General features: G+C 46.4%; 1 protein-coding gene across 1 annotated transcript in view; it reads left to right on the top strand.

The window, feature by feature from the left end:
- TEX14 (testis expressed 14, intercellular bridge forming factor) overlaps positions 1–22,488 on the top strand; it is a 1,549,829-nt gene that overhangs the window by 1,269,602 nt on the left and 257,739 nt on the right. Inside the window, exon 23 of the mRNA XM_085647123.1 lies at positions 12,071–12,261. Coding sequence (XP_085503249.1) covers positions 12,071–12,261 — 191 coding nt within the window. The remainder of the gene's footprint in view (positions 1–12,070; positions 12,262–22,488) is intronic.

Here is a 22,488-nt window from a genome sequence, read left to right as displayed (position 1 = left end):
GCGTTCTCTTCGGTGGCGAATAGATCTAACCAAGGCTCTCCCCACTACTGAAAGAGACCTTGCGCACAACCAAGTTCAGACGCCATTCGTGATCCATCATGCACCTGCGGCTGAGCTAGTCCGCCCTGGCGTTCAAAGAACCTGCCAGGTGTTGAACCACCAGGGAAATGCCCTAATGTTCCAGACATGTCCAGAGGCGCAGATCCTCTTGACATAGGGTCCATGACCCCACCCCGCCCTATTTGTTTCAGTATCACATGGCAGTGGTGTTGTCTGTGAACACCTGCACTACTCTTCCCTTGACAGAGGGAAGGAATGCCTTCAGTGCAAGTCGGATCGCCTGAAGCGCCAGATGGTTGATATGGAGCCGGGACTCCGCCGAAGATGAGAGTCCTCTAATCTCTGCCTCTCCCATGTGGCCGCCCCATCCCAGAAGGGACGCGTCCGTCACAACTGAGTGTTCCGGTTGGGGAAGGGTGAGGAATCTGCCATTGACCCAATCGCGATTCGTGAGCCACCACTGCAATTGTCGTGTAGTACCCTCCGAGATCTGGACGTGATCGGACAGGTTGCCCTGATGCTGTGCCCACTGGAACTTCAGGTCCCACTGCAGACCCCGCATATGCCATCTGGCATGATCCACTAAAAGGATGCAGGAGGCCATCAGGCCCAGTAGCCAGAGGGTCATCCTGACCGAAACCCGGGATAGAGGCTGAAAGATCGGAATCATAGCCTGAATATACCGGACTCGCTGCTCGGGAGGATAAACCCGAAACTGCTCCGAGTCCAGACCCCACCGATGAAGAGGAGCTTCTGAGAGGGAATCAGGTGCGACTTAGTCACGTTGATGGAGAACCCCAGCAATTGCAGGAGGTTGGCCGTAGTCTGGAGGTGGGAGACGACTCCCTGGGGCGAGCCCGCCTTCAACAACCAGTCGTCGATATAGCGGAAGACTGGAACCCCTGATATGCGCAGATGAGCTGCGACCACCGCCATCACTATCGTGAACACCCGAGGGTAGCTGGTAAGGTCAAAAGGGAGCACGGTGAACTGAAAGTGCTCGTGGCCTACCGTGAACCGCAAGTAATGCCAGTGGGCTGGCAGGACGGGGATATGAAAGTAAACATCCTGCAAGTCCAACGCTACCATCCAGTCTTGTGGGTCTAGGGCAGACAAGACCTGAGCAAGTGTGAGCATCTTGAATTTCTCCTTCCGGAGGAAGCGATTGATGTTTCGAAGGTCTAAGATAGGACGCAGACTCTTGTCCTTCTTGGGGACCAGAAAGTAGTGGGAATAACAACCACGACCTGCTTCTGGCCCAGGAACGCGCTCGATGGCCCCCTTGGCTAAGAGGGCCATGACTTCCTGCTGAAGAAGCGCAAGATGGTCCCCCGACATGCGGTGGTACTGAGGTGGCATGGCTGCAGGGGAAGTCTCCAAGTGAAGGGAGTAGCCCCTTCTGACAATTTGCAGCACCCACTTGTCCGATGTGATGTTGCGCCAGTGGGGGAGATGATGGCGAATTCTGCCGCCCAATGGGGTTTGATGGGCCTGAAAGGTCAGACTAGGAAGGCTTTGCAGTGGATGCTGCGGGGTGGAGGTAGACTGACCTGCCCACTGGCCCCCAGAACCGCCTTGGCGGTTCCCACGTCCGTGCTGAGGATGTTGCTGCACAGGCCTGTGGCTCTGGAATGAACATATTGGGGCACACCTTCCATGACCACGAAATGAGTGAAAAGCGAAAGGCGGAGGAGGGCAAGTGGCTGACAGGCCCAAGGACTTGGCCGTAGCCCATGAGTCCTTAAAGCGCTCCAACGCACTATCCGCTTTATTGCCAAAAAGGCGAATGTCATCAAAAGGCATGTCCATCAAAGTGTTCTGGACATCCCCTGAGAAGCCAGTTGTCCTCAGCCAGGCGTGGCGCCGAAGTGCCACCATCGTGGATATCGCCCTGCCCAGCGAGTCGGCGGCATCAAGCAAACAACGAATAGTGAAATTAACTGCGTCTCTCCCAGCTGCTATAGCTTGGGAGAATACTGTCCGTGCCTCCTCCAGACAGTTGGGCAGCACCTGCGTAACCGTGGAGAAGTGTGGCTCAATGGTTAGAGTGGCAGACCTCGATGCAGAGCACTGGTCCGGGACCAGGGTTCGATTCCCGACGCGGCAGGGTCTCGGGCTATAAATTCCTCAGACCTGATATTCTCGCATCAGTGCCTATCCTAATCATGGGTCCCACGCTGCAACTCTGGGCAATAGCTTGCTTAGTCTCCACAATGGCCCCAACAGCGCTGGGTTGCCTGGCTTCACCATGGGGGTACCCAGGAGTGGACACTTCACACGGATAGCCAGGAAGGGTTCCTACAGCGGTATGAGTACAACGCGGAGATACCCCCAGGGGTGATTCGGCGCTATATAAGCACATACACGTTTACACATTTACATTTACATCCCACACAGAGTGGGAATAACGGCCTAAGAGGCATGCGGTGTTCACCTACCGCAGCCCTAAGCTGGCAGATGAAAACAGCTTCTTGCCAAGCTGCTCCAGCTTCTTGGACTCCCTATCTGGAGGAGCAGAAGGGAACGCGCTCTGGGAAGCAGAGGCTTGGACCACCAAGCTCTCTGGAGTGGGGTGTTGGGAGAGAAAGAGGGGGGTCACCTGGAGCCGGGCGATGGCGTCGGGCCACGTTCCTGTCCACAGGAGCCCCTGTGTTGGGCCTGGACCAAGTGCCCAAAAGAACGTCAGAAAGTGCGTCATTAAAAGGCAGCAAGCGCTCTGAAGAGGTTGCCGCCAGCAGAAGCACTTCTGTCAGGAGGTAAGTCCTGACGGCCACTGTAGGGAGTTTGAGGTGGAGGGCCTTGGCTGACCTACGCAAAACCACTGTGTAATTGGCTTCCTCCTCCATAGCCACGGTAGGAGGAGACAGCATGCCAAGGTCAGGTGAGGTGTCAATACCACTGGCATCCCCCAAATCCTCTGCCCAGTCCGGATCATAATCACACTGTTGTGTGGGAGGGTCCTCAGACCCCTCCCAGTTATCCCCTTCCTCCGAAGTCTGTGAAACAGGCTGAAAATAAGGAGGACGGACATAGGGGTAAAAAGGCCCCATCGGCGTCGGAATTGGCGTCGAGCGACGAGGATCCGGCGCCATGTTAATGTTAATGTTAATGTTAATGTTAAACCGCACTTTTTGAGCGCACGGCTACCCCAGAAGGGTGTCCCGGCGCTTTGGCAAAGTGGCCCAGAGAAACAAGAACCAAAGGCAAAAACCTACTACAGTCACACTAGGTTACTTAGTAAAAAGCAGAGTTTTCAGCTCCTTCCTGAAAGCCAAGAGGTTGTTCGCTTTCCGAAGGGAGAGTGGGAGCTCGTTCCACAAGCAGGCTGTCACGTATTGGAAGGAACGACCTCCCATGTCTGGTTCAGGGCTGAAACTGGGGTCGGCGGTGGCACCGGACATTGTCGGAGGTGGTGCCGCAGGAGCGGTCGACTCCGGTGGCGGGGCCGAAGCCGCTGCCGGCGACGGGGCCGGAGCCGCTGGCAATGGAAGGACAGGACCCCCAGTCGGGCCCGTGGGGCCCGTAGGTGCACCGGCAGGGCCATATGGGCCAAAGAGTCGGGCCTTGGCAGCAAGAAACTCTTGCACCTGAGCAGGCGTCACTGATGGACCTGGAAAGGGCGGGTAGGCCAGTGGCGACGTAGCAGGCTCCGCTGGAGACGCGGGGGTGGCACCACCCGCACCCTTAGCCGCGCGACGGGCGAGGGGAAGTCGAGGAGCGACGATGCTTCTTCGACTTCTTTTTGGAATACTTCGACTTACCTGACCTCGAGGGCAAAGACTTAGATCCAGAGGAACGATGGTGACGGCTCCACGACCGGTCCCTCGACCTCCCTCGGGACCAGGACCTTGAGCAGCGCAGAGCCGACTGCCGGACTTCCAGCAACTTTCGGTACTGCTCCCGCAAAGTCTTCAGCGCCATGGCCTGGCAGTCGGAGCACGACTTGGAGTCGTGGTCCCGCCCCAGACAGTAGAGACACACACGGTGTGGGTCCGTCACCGACATCATGCAGTGACAGTCTCCACAGTTCTTAAAGCCGGGCATCCCTACGAAACCAGGAGTCGATCGACTCGAAGAAATTGAGACAAAAGGCCTCGAAAAAACTCAGTCACAAAGTGACTAGGGGTACTTGCTTTTCCCGGATCTGCACTTGCTGGCGCAGAAAAAGAAAGAACAGACGTCAGCGCGCGAGGGCCGTGTCTAAGTAGCTGCCACGACGCCAACGACAGACGCGGAGCCGCAAGAGGCCACCTTCGGACACGCAGGGGTACTGCTGACGAAAAACTTTCCGGATCCAGTCTGAATCCTGGGGGTAATTCGAAGGTATGGAATCAATCTCTACGTGTTTCTTTCAGATGGGCGATGCAGCAGATTTTCTCGTGCAGTCATGCCAAGGCGTCAGTTTTTTCAGAAATGAGTAGTAAAATCCACTTCTGAGGCCCAGGACTGGAGGGGAATGGCAGAGTCCAGCATCACCAGCAGGATTGCAGGAAGTCTTTTGTGTCCCTGAGACTTCAGAAAACAGGAGGCTATTCAACAAGCCCTTGGATTCACTCTAGGTTCAAGTGAGATGGGTCCAGTCCTTGTCCTCGGTAGGGCAGAGATCAGCAAGCAGCAGAGCAGCTCAGAAAGGTGGAGAAGTAGTTCCTTAGAACAGTCAGTCACAGCAAAGTGGCAATCCTTACAGCACAGCAGTCTTTACTTCAGCAGAGTTCTTCCCTGGTCCAGTAGTGTACTGATTTGGTGGGGTCAGAGCCCCATTACTTATACCCAAAAGTGCCTTTGGTATAGGGAGTGACTTCAAAGGAGCTTTCTGAAGTGCACAGAGATCCATTTCAACCCAGTCCTGTCTGCCAGGCTATCTGTGGGGGGTACATTAGTGTTTTCTGTGTGGACAAGACACTACCTATTAAAGTGTAAGTGTCAGCCCCTCCCATTCCTCCTTGCCCAGGAAAGCTCATCAGAATGCAGATGAGTGCTCAGAATGCAGATGGGCCTCACTTTCCTATGTTGTGTCTGTCTTGAGGGAATGCACAAAGTGTAGCTGTCACCTAGTCCAGACGTGTATTGAAGGCAGGCTGCAGGCACACATAGGAAAGTTAAGACCGGAGAAGTGTCCACTTTCTAAACATGTCATTTCTAAATTGTTACGGTCAACTCCAACTTTGCTACTAAAGAGGATTTATCATTACCATTCCAAAGATATGAAACATTATTTAGCTACTCCTTTGTAATCAGGAGTTACAGCTTAAAAGTGATGTAAGGAATTCCCAATTACAGCCCATGAGAGGAGTAGGCCTCACAGTAGTGAAAATTTAAGTGAGCTGTTTGTCACTACCAAGACATGGTAAACTTACAAGTATATGTCCTTCCTTGTGCTTACACAGCACCCTGCCCTTAGGGCTACCTAGGGCCTACCTTAGGGATGACCTATGAGCAATAGAAAGGGAGTTTAAGGCTTGGCAAGTGGTTTTAAATGCCATGTCGAAGGCGCAGTAAACTACACACACAAACCTTGCAATAGCAGGGCTGAAATAGGTTTGATAGGCTACTTGTGTGGGTGGCAAAATCAGTGCTGCAGGCCCACTGGTAGCAAAGGTTCAAGGTTCAAAGACACTTTATTCGGATAACATTGTATCCATAAAAGCACAAAAACACAACAGACAAGTTAAAAATGTACAAATTAGAGAGTCATGATAAAACCATAACAGCATACAATATACAATAATCGTTAAATTCATAAAAATTAATTAGTAGATAATGTAAAAGCTCAAGGGTTAGACATCATTTGACGTGCTCGAACTGCAATTCTCAAAAAAGTGCCTGCGCGAAAGACCAACTCTTCATTGTCCAGGGTAAGTAATTTTAAATAGGCGTTTTCCAAGCTAATGGGCATATGCTTTTTAGAATACGGAGTTAAAAGCCACTTAATATATTTAGTATTTGCAGAAAAACAAAAAGTGCAAGATTGGCCACTCTGGCCGTCACACGGACAAGGAGTACAATCAAGATTAGGGTGGTAACCAAGGGGAAAACATAATACGAATTTAATGGTGCCAGCCCTCAGACGAAACAGAAGGCTCCTCTCCCAGTGGTTCACTGGCAGGGTGATGTAATTGGCCAGCGGGTGTGGAGAATTTTCAATGGCCATGTAGCTATGAACAAGGGATTTTTTAGATTCCTTTTCGAACCTTTCTGATCTATATAGAGAATAGAGGGCACTCCTAAGCTCGCTTTTGTTTGCGGCCATAGCTGTTCTAGGATATGAATAGATTCTTCCCTTAGTAATGCTACAAAGGCCCACTGGTAGCATTTAGATTACAGGCCCTGGGTATATGTTATACCATTTTACAAGGGACTTATAAGTTAACTAAATATGCCAATCAGGTATACACCAATGTCACAATATGTAGGGGAGAAGCACATGCACATTAGCACTAGTCAGCAGTAAAGCGCAAAAGCCAGCAAAAACGAGGTAAGATAAGAGGAAGGCAAAAAGTTTGTTGTAACCCTTGTTGCTCGAACATGAATTTACCTTGAAAAAACAAAGACAAGAGGCGTTTGGCGAAACAGGAACCGTTGGTTTAATCAAACACTACAACCAGGAATGCAGCAAACAGAAACCAGTCTAAGGACATTTCTTGAAGCATCTTAAAACAATTCATAGATCCTGTTTCGGGAGTGGAATGTGGGTCTTGTCATGAAGCCATAAAGTACTCCCACCTGATGACAAATGCTGGTGGGTCTCGACCTTGCGTGGAAACATTGAGGGCCAGTGGGTAACATGTCCAGATGTTCGGCATGGGAGTGCGTGATCACTGCATTTGTAGTGTGTGCTGTGCCCTGATTGCTGAGTGTTCTAACTTCATGTGGAATCTAATTTTATGGTGTTTTGTGAATGCACACCCCTCCAGCCATGTACATTTTATTGACCATTGTGGTGTCACTGCCTATCTTTGGGACTAATATGGGTTTTTCCTGTGTGCTCATTTTTCCTGATTATTACGTGCCACCCCACCTGTGATCGGTCAATCAGTAGGCTTAGGGTGCAGGGCCTGCATAACCCCGTATTTCTGATTCGGGGTTGATGGAGAGGTCATATCTGGGGATTTTGACAACAGTGATTCGATTTGTAAAGACGAAGTGATATTCCCATCACTCTTGCTTATTCACTTATGTTTATGTTGCTGTTGAGATTGCTTGTTTACAGATATACCATTTTTTGCACAAAGTAAACTTTTGTGCACAGATAGACTTTATTTAGACTTTCTTAAGGTAAACAACGTTTACCACGAAACTTTTTCCCCGCAGGGAATCACAACGCGGTCGGTACAACGACTGCGTTGTGATTCCGCATACCATTACTACGCAAGTCGGAACAACGACTTGCGGAGGGGGGGAAGGTGTTGGATTTAAAATCCAACACCTTCCCTAGTGTCCGCACAGACTGGAGTTGGAATAGTAAATTATACTATTCCAACATCCAACGCCCCCCCCCCCCTCCCCTTCGCAAGTCGTTGTTCCGACTTGCGGAGTAATGGTATGCGAAATCACAACGTGGTCGATGTAACAACCGCGTTGTGATTCCCTGCGGGGAAAAAGACTGTGGGATGACGAGATACATATCTTTCTTAAAGATGCAGGAAATAATGACCCTTTGTCAGAAGTATCTACTACATAATATGAAGCTGTGAATGTCTTAATTTCACTACTCACAATGTAAACATCATTTTATGAATCCTTTCCATAACATTATTCTATGATGATACAGCTAAACCTGTTCAGCAGAGGGACCCTTCTCCCATTATCCATATTGTTGTAGTCCAGGAGATTTCTTCATTATGCAAATGTATTTGTATGGCAGCTGGGAGCAACAAGCCCAGTCACTCAACTATTACCCAAATATCTCCCATTACACAAATTCAGCCTTTTGCCTTTTGCTAGTGCTTTTTTTATATATTCATATATTACATCTGTCCTAGTTGCAAATTGTTTAATTCAGGCTTTCACTATTCATATGCTCTCAAGGGACGATCTCATGTGCTGTATCCATAGTTTTCAACTACAAGTCATACTCGTGTACAAACCTAAAAGTGACAACACGCCATCTATACGTCCCCCTAGCACCATCATATGTCCTGGCAAAGCCCCAAGACCAGCAGCAATGGTCATGTATGCCCACTAGTTTCCATTTAGTAGGTTCTCCGGCCTGTGTGATGCTTTTTTTAAGTCCGTTTGATGGGAGAAGGGAACAAAGAGTAGCAAATGGGGACAGCATCTGAATGTCATCTAGGCGTTATAATTATTTTAGAATAATGGTAGTGGCACTGCAATCCCCTGAACATTAAGAAGTGAATCTAGTTTTAATAATTGCAACCCACTTAAACTCCCTTCATCAAGTTACATAATTGTCTAAGTATGGATAAAATGAATAACAGTTCTAAAACTGTAAAGGATTGTTTAAGTTTGAGTGCTTTACTGACCTCTATGTAGGTCAGCTAATAGTCTGTCATAGTCCCAACCCAGCATTCTGAAAATATACAGTTTATGATGGGTGAAGTGATAGCTGTTGGATTTTCGTTAGGGTGTGAATTAAAATACGTTGTAACATGGCAAGCAATCAAGTGAGGCTACAGTCCAACAACTTTGAATAAATGTCCTTAGGATGGCTTCTGTAAGGTTGGTGGTCAGTGATAGCAGCACATATATTCATAATGAAATTTCGTTGTTTTAGACTACTTCTGTAAAGGTGGAAATCAGGTGTTTCATTAGAATAAAATTCTGAAAAATGTAATCAACTTGTTTTCCACCCAGAAGCATAGCATGCTTTAGAGCATTATCTATAAACCCGTTGTACTTTCTACACGTCACTTGACTAGATAGTCAGTCAAAACGCGCTCTCCAGTCCCATGTCTGCAGTTACATCCTTGTTTCTTTCATTCTTGACACCTGGCCTTTTGTGGCTGTATGACTTTACATTTTTTCGTTTCACACTTGATTATAACTCTCCCGCCACAGATATTAGTCTTTTTAACCAGGTTTGGGAAAAAGAACATCAGCTGATCGGGTGCTCTATTGTATTGGTATTTGGAGCTTTGCATGTCCATTGTGAGGCTTGTGAGCACTTACTGGAAGTTCGAGTAAATCGATACCGTTTGTTATTCTGTAGTTTTTAGAGTGGTCTGTGTGGGAACAGTTTTGGTGTTGTGTGTGAATCTTAAGGGCACGCTCTGCACTTGTTGTTACACTGAAGCATGGCATATAGCTGAGAGAAATCTGGGATATGGAATTGCATTTGCTTATACTACCGTTAATTAGCTTATTGAGTTTACATCTTCTAGCAACTTGGTACAGTCTTATGAAGGACAGTGCTGGCTCCACTCATGAGGGACATCAGTACACTTCAAGTAATACTTAAGTGGATATAAGCGTGGACAACCCCTGGTGCTTATGGTGCAACCTGCAGATTCTATGGACACTACTATAGTAGGGCTGTGGGCCGCCCAGAAGCCTCGATGGCACACATCAATAAACCAGAGATAATACCATAGTGGGTTTGTAGGGGCTCCCGAGAACTAGGTCTGGCACAACCAAGGAGACCTAACGACTCCATAGTGGTGGATAACACAGAAGTGGGGATGGACTAACCCAAAGATAACACAAAACACTGCAGTAGTGGGACTATACGGCCCATGCAGAGGCAGTGATGATGATGCTACCATTTAAATGAGAGCGACCACTATAGTGGGTCTGTGAGGTCCATACAGAAGCGGTGGTTGAGCAATCCAGGAATATCAGTGAACTACTATGGTCGTTTGCCTGGGTTGGGTTAGAGGGGGCAGAATATAGATGATACATCCTCAGAATCAAGCAAAGGAAACAAAGTAGCATGGCTGACAGCCAATGCAGGAGCTGAGATTGCAACACGAAAATGTAAAATGTAGCTGCAGAGTGAAAACTCACAGAAGAGGCAAGGATGTTAGGCATGTCAAAGTTATAGATTTACAAAGGTTTGATGTGAGGTACAAGGAAAGGAGAAATAATAGATGAAGAAGGCCCGCGCCCTTTCCACGCCCTAAAAGTTCACACACGTTGAATACAAAATGTAGACACTCTCATCACAGAGTGCCACTGTTGCTCCATTTCCTTTTGGGCGTGGCACATTCTGAGCAGCCTAAGGGAATTCATGGAATTAAAGAGGATAACCGGCAGAAACCTATTAAATTGGCAGGTTTAGAAAAACAGATGGGCAGATTTACAAGCCCCTTGCGACACTTTTATGCCACCGTTGCGTCACTTTTGTGAAGCAGCAGCAGCGTAAACAATGCGCCACATTTACAATGTGACGCATCTAGGGAGATGCGTCACGTTGTAAAGCCCTGCGCCACATTCTACCTGCGTCAGGTATAATGTATGCAAGGTGGGCGTTCCAACGCAAGAAAGCCTCATAAAAGTGACTCCGTGAAATCTACAAGCTTTCACTGCCCCACTTCTACAAGGTCACTGCGTCAACACCTTACACCTGACACAGCACAATAGGAATAGGCATTCCTGAGCATTGCTGGAGTTGCGTTGTGCTTGCGACGCAACACCAGCAATGCGTTACCTTTATGACAACAGATGCGTGACGCATCTGTCATTCCTTGCGCTATGGTGCGCCGCATTCTAAATGCGACGCATCCATGGTGGGGCATGGTTTTTTTTGAGTGACACAAGTAAACTGACGCATCTCTGCTATAATGCAGAGATGCTTCAGTTTCTTGTCGCAGAATCTTTGTCAAAAGAGGAGGTTGTTGGTTGGCAGATGTGCAGACGAAAAAGAATAGCTACCGTTTCTGAAATGAAATGTGCTAACCACGGAACAAGTTAGGTGTCTTTTAAGGCTGTCTGCTGGTTCCCTTGCTGCTCTGTCTTTACTCTATTAGAAATATCCAAGTCAATGCTTGATTTACCACGGGGGCCTTTACGATGCTAATTCTAATCTATGGCAACAGTTTCATTGTTCTGGCAAGAACTGCATGTGCCCTTACAGTACTGTTGAAAGCAGTAGTGAATTACAGCACACATACAACCTAAAAAATAACATGAAAAATAAATTAAAGGAAAATGGTATTTAAAACAATCTATTTAAGCATCATTAAAGGTCATCAGGACAAGACTCTGGAGAACAGAGCTGGCTCTGTCAGGGGGCCCCCTGATAGGCTGAGGCCCGGGGCCAGAGCCCACTTTGCTCATGCCTTAAAACGTCTCTGAGTTTGGTAGGGCCATCTGGGTGGACATGGGAGGTCATTGAGAATCCTGGATGATTAGATGGAGAAGGTCTGTTGCCTAATGCTTTCTCTTTTGCTGGGTGAGGGTGTGCTAGTAAGAGCCACTAGAGGTGCTGAGCTTGCCAGCTAGACAGGGGTCCTGGTTGTGATGTTATTGTAGACTTTGCAGTTAGCCTTGAAAGTGGGCCGGGACTGCCAGAACAGCCAGTTTAATTAGGGTTGGGGTGGTTTTGTCTTCTGTCTTCAGGCCCCCTTAAAGTTTAATTTATACTTTCCTATTTGGGAAAACACTGTTGTACACCGAAAGCCTGTAGCGTGACCTGCTTAATAAGGACATATTTCTGACTGTGGACATTCCAATCATGCTTAATAATGCCATATATGAATCATTTATGTAACTATATGGACCGTCTGTACCATACGTTACCGTAAGCAGGACCAGAATATTGTACGCGCCAGTGTCAGTCAGCAGGATGCGTGCCCTGCCAGGACTGCTGCTCTACGCAGAGCTGCGAAGCCCCGTGTAGCACGTCTCTTGCCGCAGCGGCGTTCAAAACCTTGGGGTCCAAAAACAGGAACAGGCAAAATGAAGGGCGGATGGAATGTCCTACAGGAACGGTTAAAAAATAGAGACCGATATATTTGATCATGTGCAATTGAATATTTTGTAACTGATGGTGTGAAACAATTATGAAAAAAATAAATGACATCTGACACGCTTTTTTCCATCATTTGTATAGCAGAGAAAACTGGCTACGTTATTCAACCCATAGAGTATCCAGATTTAACCACTCTCCAGGCTAGGACAATGGACACCTCTTGCTGGGAAAGCCAGGACTCATCGCGAGCCCACTCAAGCACCTTTGCTACAGCATGTGAGAGCAAGAGCAGTGTCCCCTCGGAGACCCACCTGCCAGCAGAGTCGGAGGCAGTAAGTATGAGGTCTAGTAGAGAATGCTCACCATTTCCTGAGACACATTTGGGCATGCTGTGCACACATGAAATACTTTTTATTTAATCCTTTATAATATATGCATTCGATACATGTGTCTCTAAGCCACCCCAGTGAAGGTCACTTACATATGTGACCATAGGCCTAATTTGAACCATCACAGTGATGATTTTCTATCCTTCATCTTAGCTATTTTCAGGACATGCTTATCTCATCCCTTCTGGTATGTTTGCCTTTTTTGTCTTGAGGCAACAGCACCAGTTCTGGACCCAGACATATAAGGCCAGACTTATACTTACATGTAATGCAGCAAGACACCTGGCTGCGATGCGTGAAAGGGCAGGAATGCGCCATATTCAAGATTATACAGCGCATTGTTGGTACACAATGTGCTTTCTCACGCCAATGCTGGCACCCTTGGGCTGGGTTGCTAGGATACCTGCGTTCTTAGCCGGATTGTTTTTGTGCAGGAAGGGCAACCTTCCTGCACAAATTCTAACCTCAGAGGTATTTTCCTTTTTCTAAATGTGCCACAGATTGCAGCACACTTCAAAAGGGGAAACAATGTGGAATAATAAAGGTATTTCTCCTTGTTGTGCCTCCCCTGGTAAGACATAGCCAATTTATTCCTTCTCAGGTTTACCTGTCTTGGTAAATCTGGGAATGCCCCATAATTCATAGGTGGATGCATGCGAACACCCGCACTTCACCTATGGACTGCCTTCCCAGGGCACTATTTTTGTATCTGTTGTTTAATACTTGTAATACCTCTGTCAAAATTGGTCTAAGGGTTGATCCACTATTTTCAATATATCTCATGTGGGCATTTTTTGTACTATGAAATGTCCTTATATTTCCCTTATTTTTGCTTGGTTTTGGGCTATATTTGAGACAAAATAGCATAGCAAAAAAAATTCACATTTATAATATCAAGTAGTAATATAAAAATAATCACCGATATCTGGTCAACAAAGATCAAACTTTACTCTGTTTGTTCTACAATCCATTTTTCCTTGTGCCAAATAATGTGTTAGATAGAGCACATGTAGAAAACACATCCCATATATTGCATTTTAATGTGAATGTATGTTCAGCTAGGACACAATAATGATTTCCATATTTACTCCAAATATGTCATGCTGTGGGCTATGAAGAAAGTGTGGATGACTTTGGTAATCTTTCAACTATTTGGCAGTAGTCTAACACACCAACTTACAGAAAAGAATTACTGACTTCTCAGCTCCACCGATGAATCATAGACTACCGGACCTGAGCACTGAACAGAATAGGTTTTGGTACCTCTACGTCGTGATAACTAAGCCCCTTAACATAGCCTGTTGCAATGAACATCTAGTGAGGAAAAGGAAACTATAACCTGATGATAGGCTCAGATAGTTTTTCTGGCCTCATTATCATAAGCTACGGAAAAAACACAAATACGCCCCGGATATATATTGAACAATGTTGTGTATGCAAAGAACCTCATGCTCTATCAGCAAACCAGTGTTTCGCATGGTGGCAATACTGCCAGCTTGTAAAAATGCATCCTTCTTAGCTTTAGCCCCACACACACCAACACTCATGGTACAATAATGCAGATTTTAAGATGGAAATGCTAAACTCTGTTATGAGTCCAAGTGTAGCAATTATATTGTAAACAAGCATTTGCAATGCATTAGGTCTCGCATTTTCGAGAGTTTAAGCTATTGGCATTGTAACTGACAATGCCTTTTATTAATCTGTTTAGAAATGTTGCACATAAATAAAAGGCATTGTTATTTACAATGGCAATAGCTTCAACTCTCAATCTCGGAGAGGTAGTGGGGGCGGGCAAGTTGGAGGGGTGAGAGGGTGTTTGGCACAGCATTCAGTACTCAATAAAAAGAAAGAAAGAAAGAAAGATGGCAGCTGGTATAGTTAAAGCGGACCGCCATGTCAAAGGAAAGGAGCGCGGCCGCTATATATTGCAGGAAGAACTGTAGTAAGAGATTTGAGGCCATAGTCATCTTGGAATCAGGACAAGATTAATTCAAACGGGGCTTGCATCACAAAGCACCTATGTACTCAATAAGTGTTGGCTCACAGAAGATTAAAAGAAAAAGTGTCCTACTGAATACATCTAAAATGCCCTCCCAAGCTGTCACTATGACTTACAGTCTACCAGATTCCACCTTCATAAAATCCAGATAAAATATCCTCCCACTCTGGGATTTGAAACTCATGGTTGAAGCCATTGTAATTTAAACCTTTCTTAGTGGCCGCCCCCCAAAAAACTCATCCCCATTAACATGTGTTCTTCATGCTGCTTCTCTTTCAATGTACGGAACATAGGTGCATACTGCCTACATCCAACCTCAAAACTTCACTAGTGCTACTAAAATAATTAGCAAAAAAAACACAAATATATTGAAAACAAAATAAAACTTAATGGACGTTCTTTTCAGGGCGGTGAGAAATATAATTGATCTCACATTTTTGGGGGAGTGTAGTGAAAACGTTACACTTCGACCAATTTCCAGAGATTGCTGGAGAATGACAAGCTTGGAGGTACAGAGGTATATGTACAACGTGAAACTCAAATCTCTGTTCACGTTGGTGACAGTAAAACAAATCGCACAAAGAACATAGAAAATATAGCGAAGCAAGATGGAGATCCCAAAACGATGCTGCTAGCCACTGATATCCCCACTAGTTTAAGCCTCACATGTATGCTGAATGTGCTTCCTGTAATTAACCCCCCAGAGTGCTGGCAGCGAGGAGCAGTAAAATGACCAGGAGGCTGTAATGAAAACCACATGTTCAGTCTACAGGTCGCCCCTCCCAAAACAGCAGCACCCCTAGAGACTAGAGCACGTTATTGTGGGCAAAAAACGTCGGGCCAGTCCCATTCACTAGCCGGGCATTTCAATTGAACAGCAATTACTACCGACAGCCGGCAATGCAATATGTGTAGGTCCTGCAAGCTGGTATAGACCATGTACACAGTGCACGAGTGAACCCCGTACAGCTCCCGGCATCCTTTACTCTCCTGAAGTACGTGGGGGGAGGGGGCGTGAGAGTGGGGTCACACTGCAGCTAAGACTGGGTATGTTTTCTTTAGGCTGAAGGTTATAAATGCCCCAAAGCTGCTCTGCACGACTAGGTGATGCAGTTAACCGTCTGCTGAGCCCTGCCCGCTGTCGGGACGGAGGCGACAACACGGACACCTACAAGCCTCCGCCAGGCTCGGGCTAAAAGGAATCGACGCCCCCTTAGCAGCAAGCAATAAAGTCCAAGTAGACAGTAGCGCTTTTGAAAAGCACATCGCTCTTGAAAAATGTAAACCAAAGTTAAAGTACACAATACAAAAACGGAAGCCTAGTAATGCAACCTTTTAAAATTCGCCATACAACCTACGTGCCTCGAAATGCATACAAAAAATGTAAACGAAAGTTAACGTGAACAATACAAAAATGCATGAAATAATAAAAGAGTTAACTTGAACAATAGAAAGACGCATGCAATAGTAAAAGAAACAAGCAGGAAGTGGGATAAGGTAGGGGGTAGGGCACGTCGCGCCCTCTAAGGGGAGAGAGGCACGCAGACTGGCAAATGGTGTGCACTTTCGCGGCCGATTCGATGTTCTCAGTGGCCGCCCGGCTCACTGAGGACATCAAAGCGGCCGCGAAAGTGATCAGGCAGGCTGCCAAATGGTGCGCGCGCCCGGCACACATGCACTGTAGTTGGCGGCCTGAAAAGCACTAGTTTGCACTTCCAGATCCCCCGTTTACAAAAGCTCTCGCGGGAGCAGCGCTAAAGTGCTGGCTCAGGCGAGACCTAAAAAGTCAGGCAATGGCCGTTATTTGGGATCTGGTAGAGTAGAAGGAACGCCTTAAACCCAGTGGTCCTCCCTTCCCACTGCACCTATGTTTCTTCAGAGAGTACTGTGGGCGGAGCCTTACCTGACTCTTCCAGTGTAACCCTTGACCCAGCAACCCATCCACCACAGGCCTGCTGGACTTCTGTGATAGTCGCCCCGAATAGTTGTGGGTGTGGCTTGCAAGCAATGGCGGACACGGGCAGGGAAATTGTGAAACGGCCTCATTTGGAGGGAAAATGCTAAATGTGTACTGGACAAATTCATTGTTTGTTCCAAAAAAGCAAACTCCTACTTTTGGAGGTTTTTTTCACTGGGAAAAAATGTTTCCCAAGCAGCCACTTCTAGCATGACACAGGCCTGGCAAACATTACTGCTTATAAGAGAGAGGCTGTGAAGTCTGCTCCCTTTACAGCAGAGAGATCCCTGTCTAGCAGATCGGGATTCCTAAATACAGCGGGCAGCCCTCCACCAGGGTGACGGAGATCAGGACCTTCCTCCCCTAGGAAGACGGCAGTGCTGCTAGCCCAGGCCTAAAAACGCACAAGGCACCGTATACCTCTGAACATATCATTTGAAGTGTTCTATCCCCCACACTGAGTTTTAGTTTTTAGCAACGGGGACCAGTGTATAATCTCAAACAGAATGTAGGTTATATTGTTGGAAAGGCGAGCCTTATTACTCGCATGTGAAGACCCCTTCTTTGGGGCATATTTACTAATGTTTCATGGAACGCCAGGCAGCAAGCACATTTGTTGAATTGTGTTGCTTGAAATGCAGAGAGAGCAGAAATGCAGCATATCTACTAAAATATTGCACACTTCTGCTTCCTCCCGGCGCTGGGGCACTGTGTGCACCTAACACAAACACAGACACCCTTGTGCCATGTTTCAAGGGTGCCTTAGTTACTGGCAGGAAGGAATACCTTCCTGCACAAAAACAAAACAAAGAGGCATTTCCCGCTTTCTATTCATGATACAGAATGCATCACGCATAGAAAGAGGAAATAATGAGGAGATTTTTCTATTTGCTATGCCATCCTCTTGGAGGTGTACCAATTTGATGCATCCCAGAGTTACAAACCTTTGTAAATCTGGAATTGCATCAAATCCATCGGTGGATGCACTGGAACTCCCATGCTCCATCCTTTTACCGCCTGCCAGCTCGAAATGTAAAGTATTGCAAGGTAAGCTACTGTATTGCATTACATTTGTTTTTGACAAAGCCCCTTGAGTAGTTTTGTAAATCGGAATTAAGGAATTGCAATGCCCTCCATCACCTTGCATGCTTTAAGGACAACACAACTCCTTGATAACATTAAGATAAAGTGCAGACAAGTAAGAGTATATTTATAATCAGGAAGATATTTAGAGATAACATAGATACATGAATTCAATCTGTTCTAATCTCATTTATCAGATTTTGCTGCTTTATCTAGGAATTGTTGCTGATCAGATACTACATGTTGTCTTGGAAAATCTGTCAGACATCTAAAATAAGTATTGGGTGAGATAAGACACCTATATTCCTACACTGGAGAGGCACTTAGTTTAGAATTATGAACCCCGATGCTCATAGATCCAGAGCTCTTTTGTAGACACGGTGTGACATCTGACACAACGGGGATTGCTTGCTGTATCACAAAACGCCTGATGATGAAACTATCAGAGGCCTAGTCACTGGAAATGTACTCACTTTTTAGGTCCCGCATTGCGACGCAGCACGAAGCGCTGTCGCTAGCGAGATCTATTGTTGTCGACTTGAGCTTGGAAGGGGGACAGGACATGTGCACGCGTATGGCAGGACAGGAGATGTGCACGCATACGTCTCGCAGCGTTATCACAACTCCTGCTTACACCATACGCGTGCACATCTCCTGTCTGTGTGCGCCGCGCTTACGGTCGCTCCTCTCCAATCCCCAGCTGTCCCTGCACCCCCTCCAGTGTCAGCCAGCCCTGCGCCATCTGCCGACCACCACCATATTCCTCCACAACTACACACTTCGTTTCCTTCCCCCGCCAGGAAGAAGGCATTGCGGCATAACATGTCAGCCCCTGACGCACCCTCCATACAGCTACTCCCTCCCCGCATTCCTTACCGTTATGCCATACTTCAGCGCGATGCCCTGCAGTGTGTCCCCAGAGCTCATGGGGTGCTCGGTGTACCTCTTGGCCCAGGCGGCCGCCGTCACGCTGGCCGTGCTGCCGTAGGAGCGTGTTTTGGTGCTGCCAGGCTCAAGGGCAGTTCAGCCTCCGATTCAAATTTGGAGCCTCAGCGCGGATAGATGGCGTGTCATCTCTGGCGATCCTCAGCTTACGACAGACAGCTGATGTGCACGCTCATGGCGTCTCGTGCGCTCCCACTGTGCTTTCAGTTTTGCGCGCTCAGACAAAGCCCCTGCTGCACTCGTGATGGCTCCGTGGGCTGAATATTTTACAGTACCAGGAGGCAAGGGCTGCGGAAGGAGGCACCAGCGGATCCATACGCAGCTGTACATTGGCCGAGCAGTATTAAGGTTTGATACCTGTGTTTTTTAGTTAAATCTAAGCGCCCTTTCTGTTGCGGTCCTGTTCCCGCCCCCCTCCCATGTCCGTGCTCCTTTTCTTCCGAGCGCAAGCAGTATTAGGGTTTGATCCTTCTGTTTTTTTGGTTTTTTTTAACTTTAATCTAAGCGCCGCACCGCTTCAGGGACAACGCGCTCGGTTTCATTCAGAGCACCGCCCCCATGTAAGCAAAAAAAGGGACAACGATAAAAGTGCAGTGTGTTTTACTAAACGGCAACCTCTTACTACAGTTTGTTCTTCCACACGTGATTTGTAATTGTCACTAATTATACCAAAAATCCTAAGTTTTTTTTTGGTGCGTTTTTCCCCCCTCCATTTTTTCCCCAACCATAATCTACTTCACATGTCCCTCCTATTGTCTCATGTTGAAAAAAGGTGACATCTCTGTGGACATTAGAGAGAGGACTATTGGAATATAAGGGGCACATTCTGCTACATATGAAAACATCTTTGTACCACAATTGGATCAACAGGTATAACAATGGTCTTGGATGCATTGAAAGCCTTCATAAGAGTGACAATTTTTAGATTTCCGGTGTATAAGAAATAAAAGTTTGGGGGCAAAGATGCTGCTATTTGGACGCAAACACTGTGCCTGGAAACTGACAGTGCTAATGCAGCCTGCACAAGGATGGCCAGGGAACACAATATAGATCTGCAGCTTGCTGTTTGAAGGCATTAACAAATATGAGAAAGAACTGCTGATTTGTATCTCCATCCACAATGGGTTATGAATATAACAAGGCTGCAAGTCAAATACTTTATTAAACAAGCATTTGCACGTTTTCAAAACACATCAATAAAAAGCATTGTAATTTACAATGCCAGTAGCTCAAGCTCTCGCAAGTGCGAGACCTATTGCATTGCAAATGCTTGTTTGGTATGCTTTGGAAAGATATTATAGTGGTTACTTGAAATGTATTTACTACAGAGGTATACTTTGGAATGTTTGTATGAGATGTAAATCACAAACTGCTACAAGTCTCAACTAGTACTTCTTTACCCACAGTTGATGGACCACACTGGTGAAAGTCACTACTAGCTTAGTGTCAGATAAACTAATTATGTGTAATATATTGTACAATTTCTAGCTCTGAGGAAGTCAGTAAATGACGGAACATGTGTTGGCTGGAACGGAACATCATCCCAACTGAATTAAGAACATTTGTTACATACCCAATGATTGGAATCTGAATGGTGGATTACTCTGAGACGAAGTGCTCAAGGGTATTTTTGTGCATCTATAATACTTTTCACAGAGAAACTCCCTAGTGTGATGTTTAAGAGCAGGACATTTAAATATCTTCTTAGAGACAAGTCGGAAGGTTGGAAACTAACTGAGCTAAAATCCAAAGTGATAATTAAAAAGGTTGCACAAGTTAGGACAACCCCAGTGAGACAGGTGACTAGATATCTCAATTTACCTTGGTCTTGCAAAAACTGCAGGGCAAAAAGACAAATTCACTGTTAGCTAATCGCCAAATCCTCAGAAATTCATCTGATCCCAAGAAAACATGTGCAAAAACAACAATTGATGGACAGAATGCAGAACAATGTCATACATTCACCCCAGTACAGAGGTCTGGGCCTAAATCCATCGTTTTTTTGCTCACTAAGCCATTCCAGTTTTAACCCAGCCATATGCAAATCAGTCTTAACCCTGTGCCTCATGGGAACAGTCCAGCCCAAACTTCCAAGCCAGGTCCTCCCTGGACTGGAAACAAGCATCCTAGGACCGGTTTCGGCGTTTCACCCCTCTTCAGCCAGGATAGCTTGATTCCAGTGGCATGGAGAGCATGGGACTAACGTCTGAGCATACCCGTCCCACTTGGGGTGACAAATGCAAAAACAACAATTGATGGACAGAATGCAGAACAATGTCATACATTCACCCCAGTACAGAGATCTGGGCCTAAATCCATCGTTTTTTTGCTCACCATGCCATTCCAGTTTGAACCCAGCCATATGCAAATCAGTCTTGACCCTGTGCCTCATGGGAACAGTCCAGCCCGAACTGCCAAGCCAGGTCCTCCCTGGACTGGAAACAAGCATCCTAGGACCGGTTTCGGGGTTTCACCCCTCTTCAGCCAGGATAGCTTGATTCCAGTGGCATGGAGAGCACGAGACTCACGTCTGAGCATACCCGTCCCACTTGGGGTGACAAATACAAAAACAACAATTGATGGACAGAATGCAGGACAATGTCATACATTCATCCCAGTACAGAGTTCTGGGCCTAAATCCATCGTTTTTTTGCTCACCATGCCATTCCAGTTCGAACCCAGCCATATGCAAATCAGTCTTGACCCTGTGCCTCATGGGAACAGTCCAGCCCGAACTGCCAAGCCAGGTCCTCCCTGGACTGGAAACAAGCATCCTAGGACCGTTTTCGGGGTTTCACCCCTCTTCAGCCAGGATAGCTTGATTCCAGTGGCATGGAGAGCACTGGACTCACGTCTGAGCATACCCGTCCCACTTGGGGTGACAAATGCAAAAACAACAATTGATGGGCAGAATGCAGAACAATGTCATACATTCACCCCAGTACAGAGATCTGGGCCTAAATCCATCGTTTTTTTGCTCACCATGCCATTCCAGTTTGAACCCAGCCATATGCAAATCAGTCTTGACCCTGTGCCTCATGGGAACAGTCCAGCCCGAACTGCCAAGCCAGGTCCTCCCTGGACTGGAAACAAGCATCCTATGACCGTTTTCCCTCTTCAGCCAGGATAGCTTGATTCCAGTGGCATGGAGAGCACGGGACTCACGTCTGAGCATACCAGTCCCACTTGGGGTGACAAATGCAAAAACAACAATTGATGGACAGAATGCAGAACAATGTCATACATTCACCCCAGTACAGAGATCTGGGCCTAAATCCATCGTTTTTTTGCTCACCATGCCATTCCAGTTTGAACCCAGCCATATGCAAATCAGTCTTGACCCTGTGCCAAGAAAACATGTGGCATCAGGAGGGACTGTCAGGCTGTCAGTGTATCTGAATACTAAGGTTTGTTTCAGGGCGGTATTTTCAAGGCAGATGTCTTACATTTCTTGTACCAGGTCCTGAGAAGAATGCATGGCAAGTTCAGTTCTGTGGAGTCGTTGCTGTTGCAATCTGTCAAGGACTAAACACTGTGAAGGTCTCCCTTATTTTCTTCTTGATTGCGCAAGAAAGGGGCAATTTCTCCCAATAGCCATTAGTATACACATGAAAGTTGTCACATGTCTCAACCGATCCATCCAATCAATAATTTAAAAATAGATCTCAAAATCAAGCCTAACTTCTTTAAACAAACAAACATTCTAGAATGTTTATAGTTGTAGAGATTCAGGATTTGTCAAAGAGAACTGCTTCTTTGTGTAGACTGGGTGGCCTCTTTAAAAGGATCCCAGTTAGGAGTAAAAAGCTACAAATGGCAGAAAAAACTTCTTGGCAACATTGGTAGTTCTAGATTGAAGATGTTGAATGGTCAGGTGTTCAAAAGCAAGACACCAAAACTATCCTGGTACAGGTTCGAGAGAGAGTCCGGAATAAAGACTTGAATGAGAGCAATCCTGCTAAAAATTCAGCTTCACAAATAGGAAACAAGCATCATGGACAAACAAAAAAGGAATATAAATGGGTGATGAAAGCTATGAATAATAATGAGACTAGAGCATTGCAACTCACTCTTCTCTCACCAGGCTTCCTTATATGTGATTTAGGCAGGATATGACATTATAGGGAAAATAGTTAACACTGTTTTACTTACACTTTTGTGTAAGTTTACTATTTTGTGGTAT

The sequence above is a fragment of the Triturus cristatus genome, chromosome 3_2 (assembly GCF_964204655.1).
Source record: "Triturus cristatus chromosome 3_2, aTriCri1.1, whole genome shotgun sequence".
NCBI lineage: Eukaryota > Metazoa > Chordata > Amphibia > Caudata > Salamandridae > Triturus > Triturus cristatus.
Note: the sequence above shows the minus strand (reverse complement) of the source record. Positions and strands in the feature narration are given on the sequence as shown.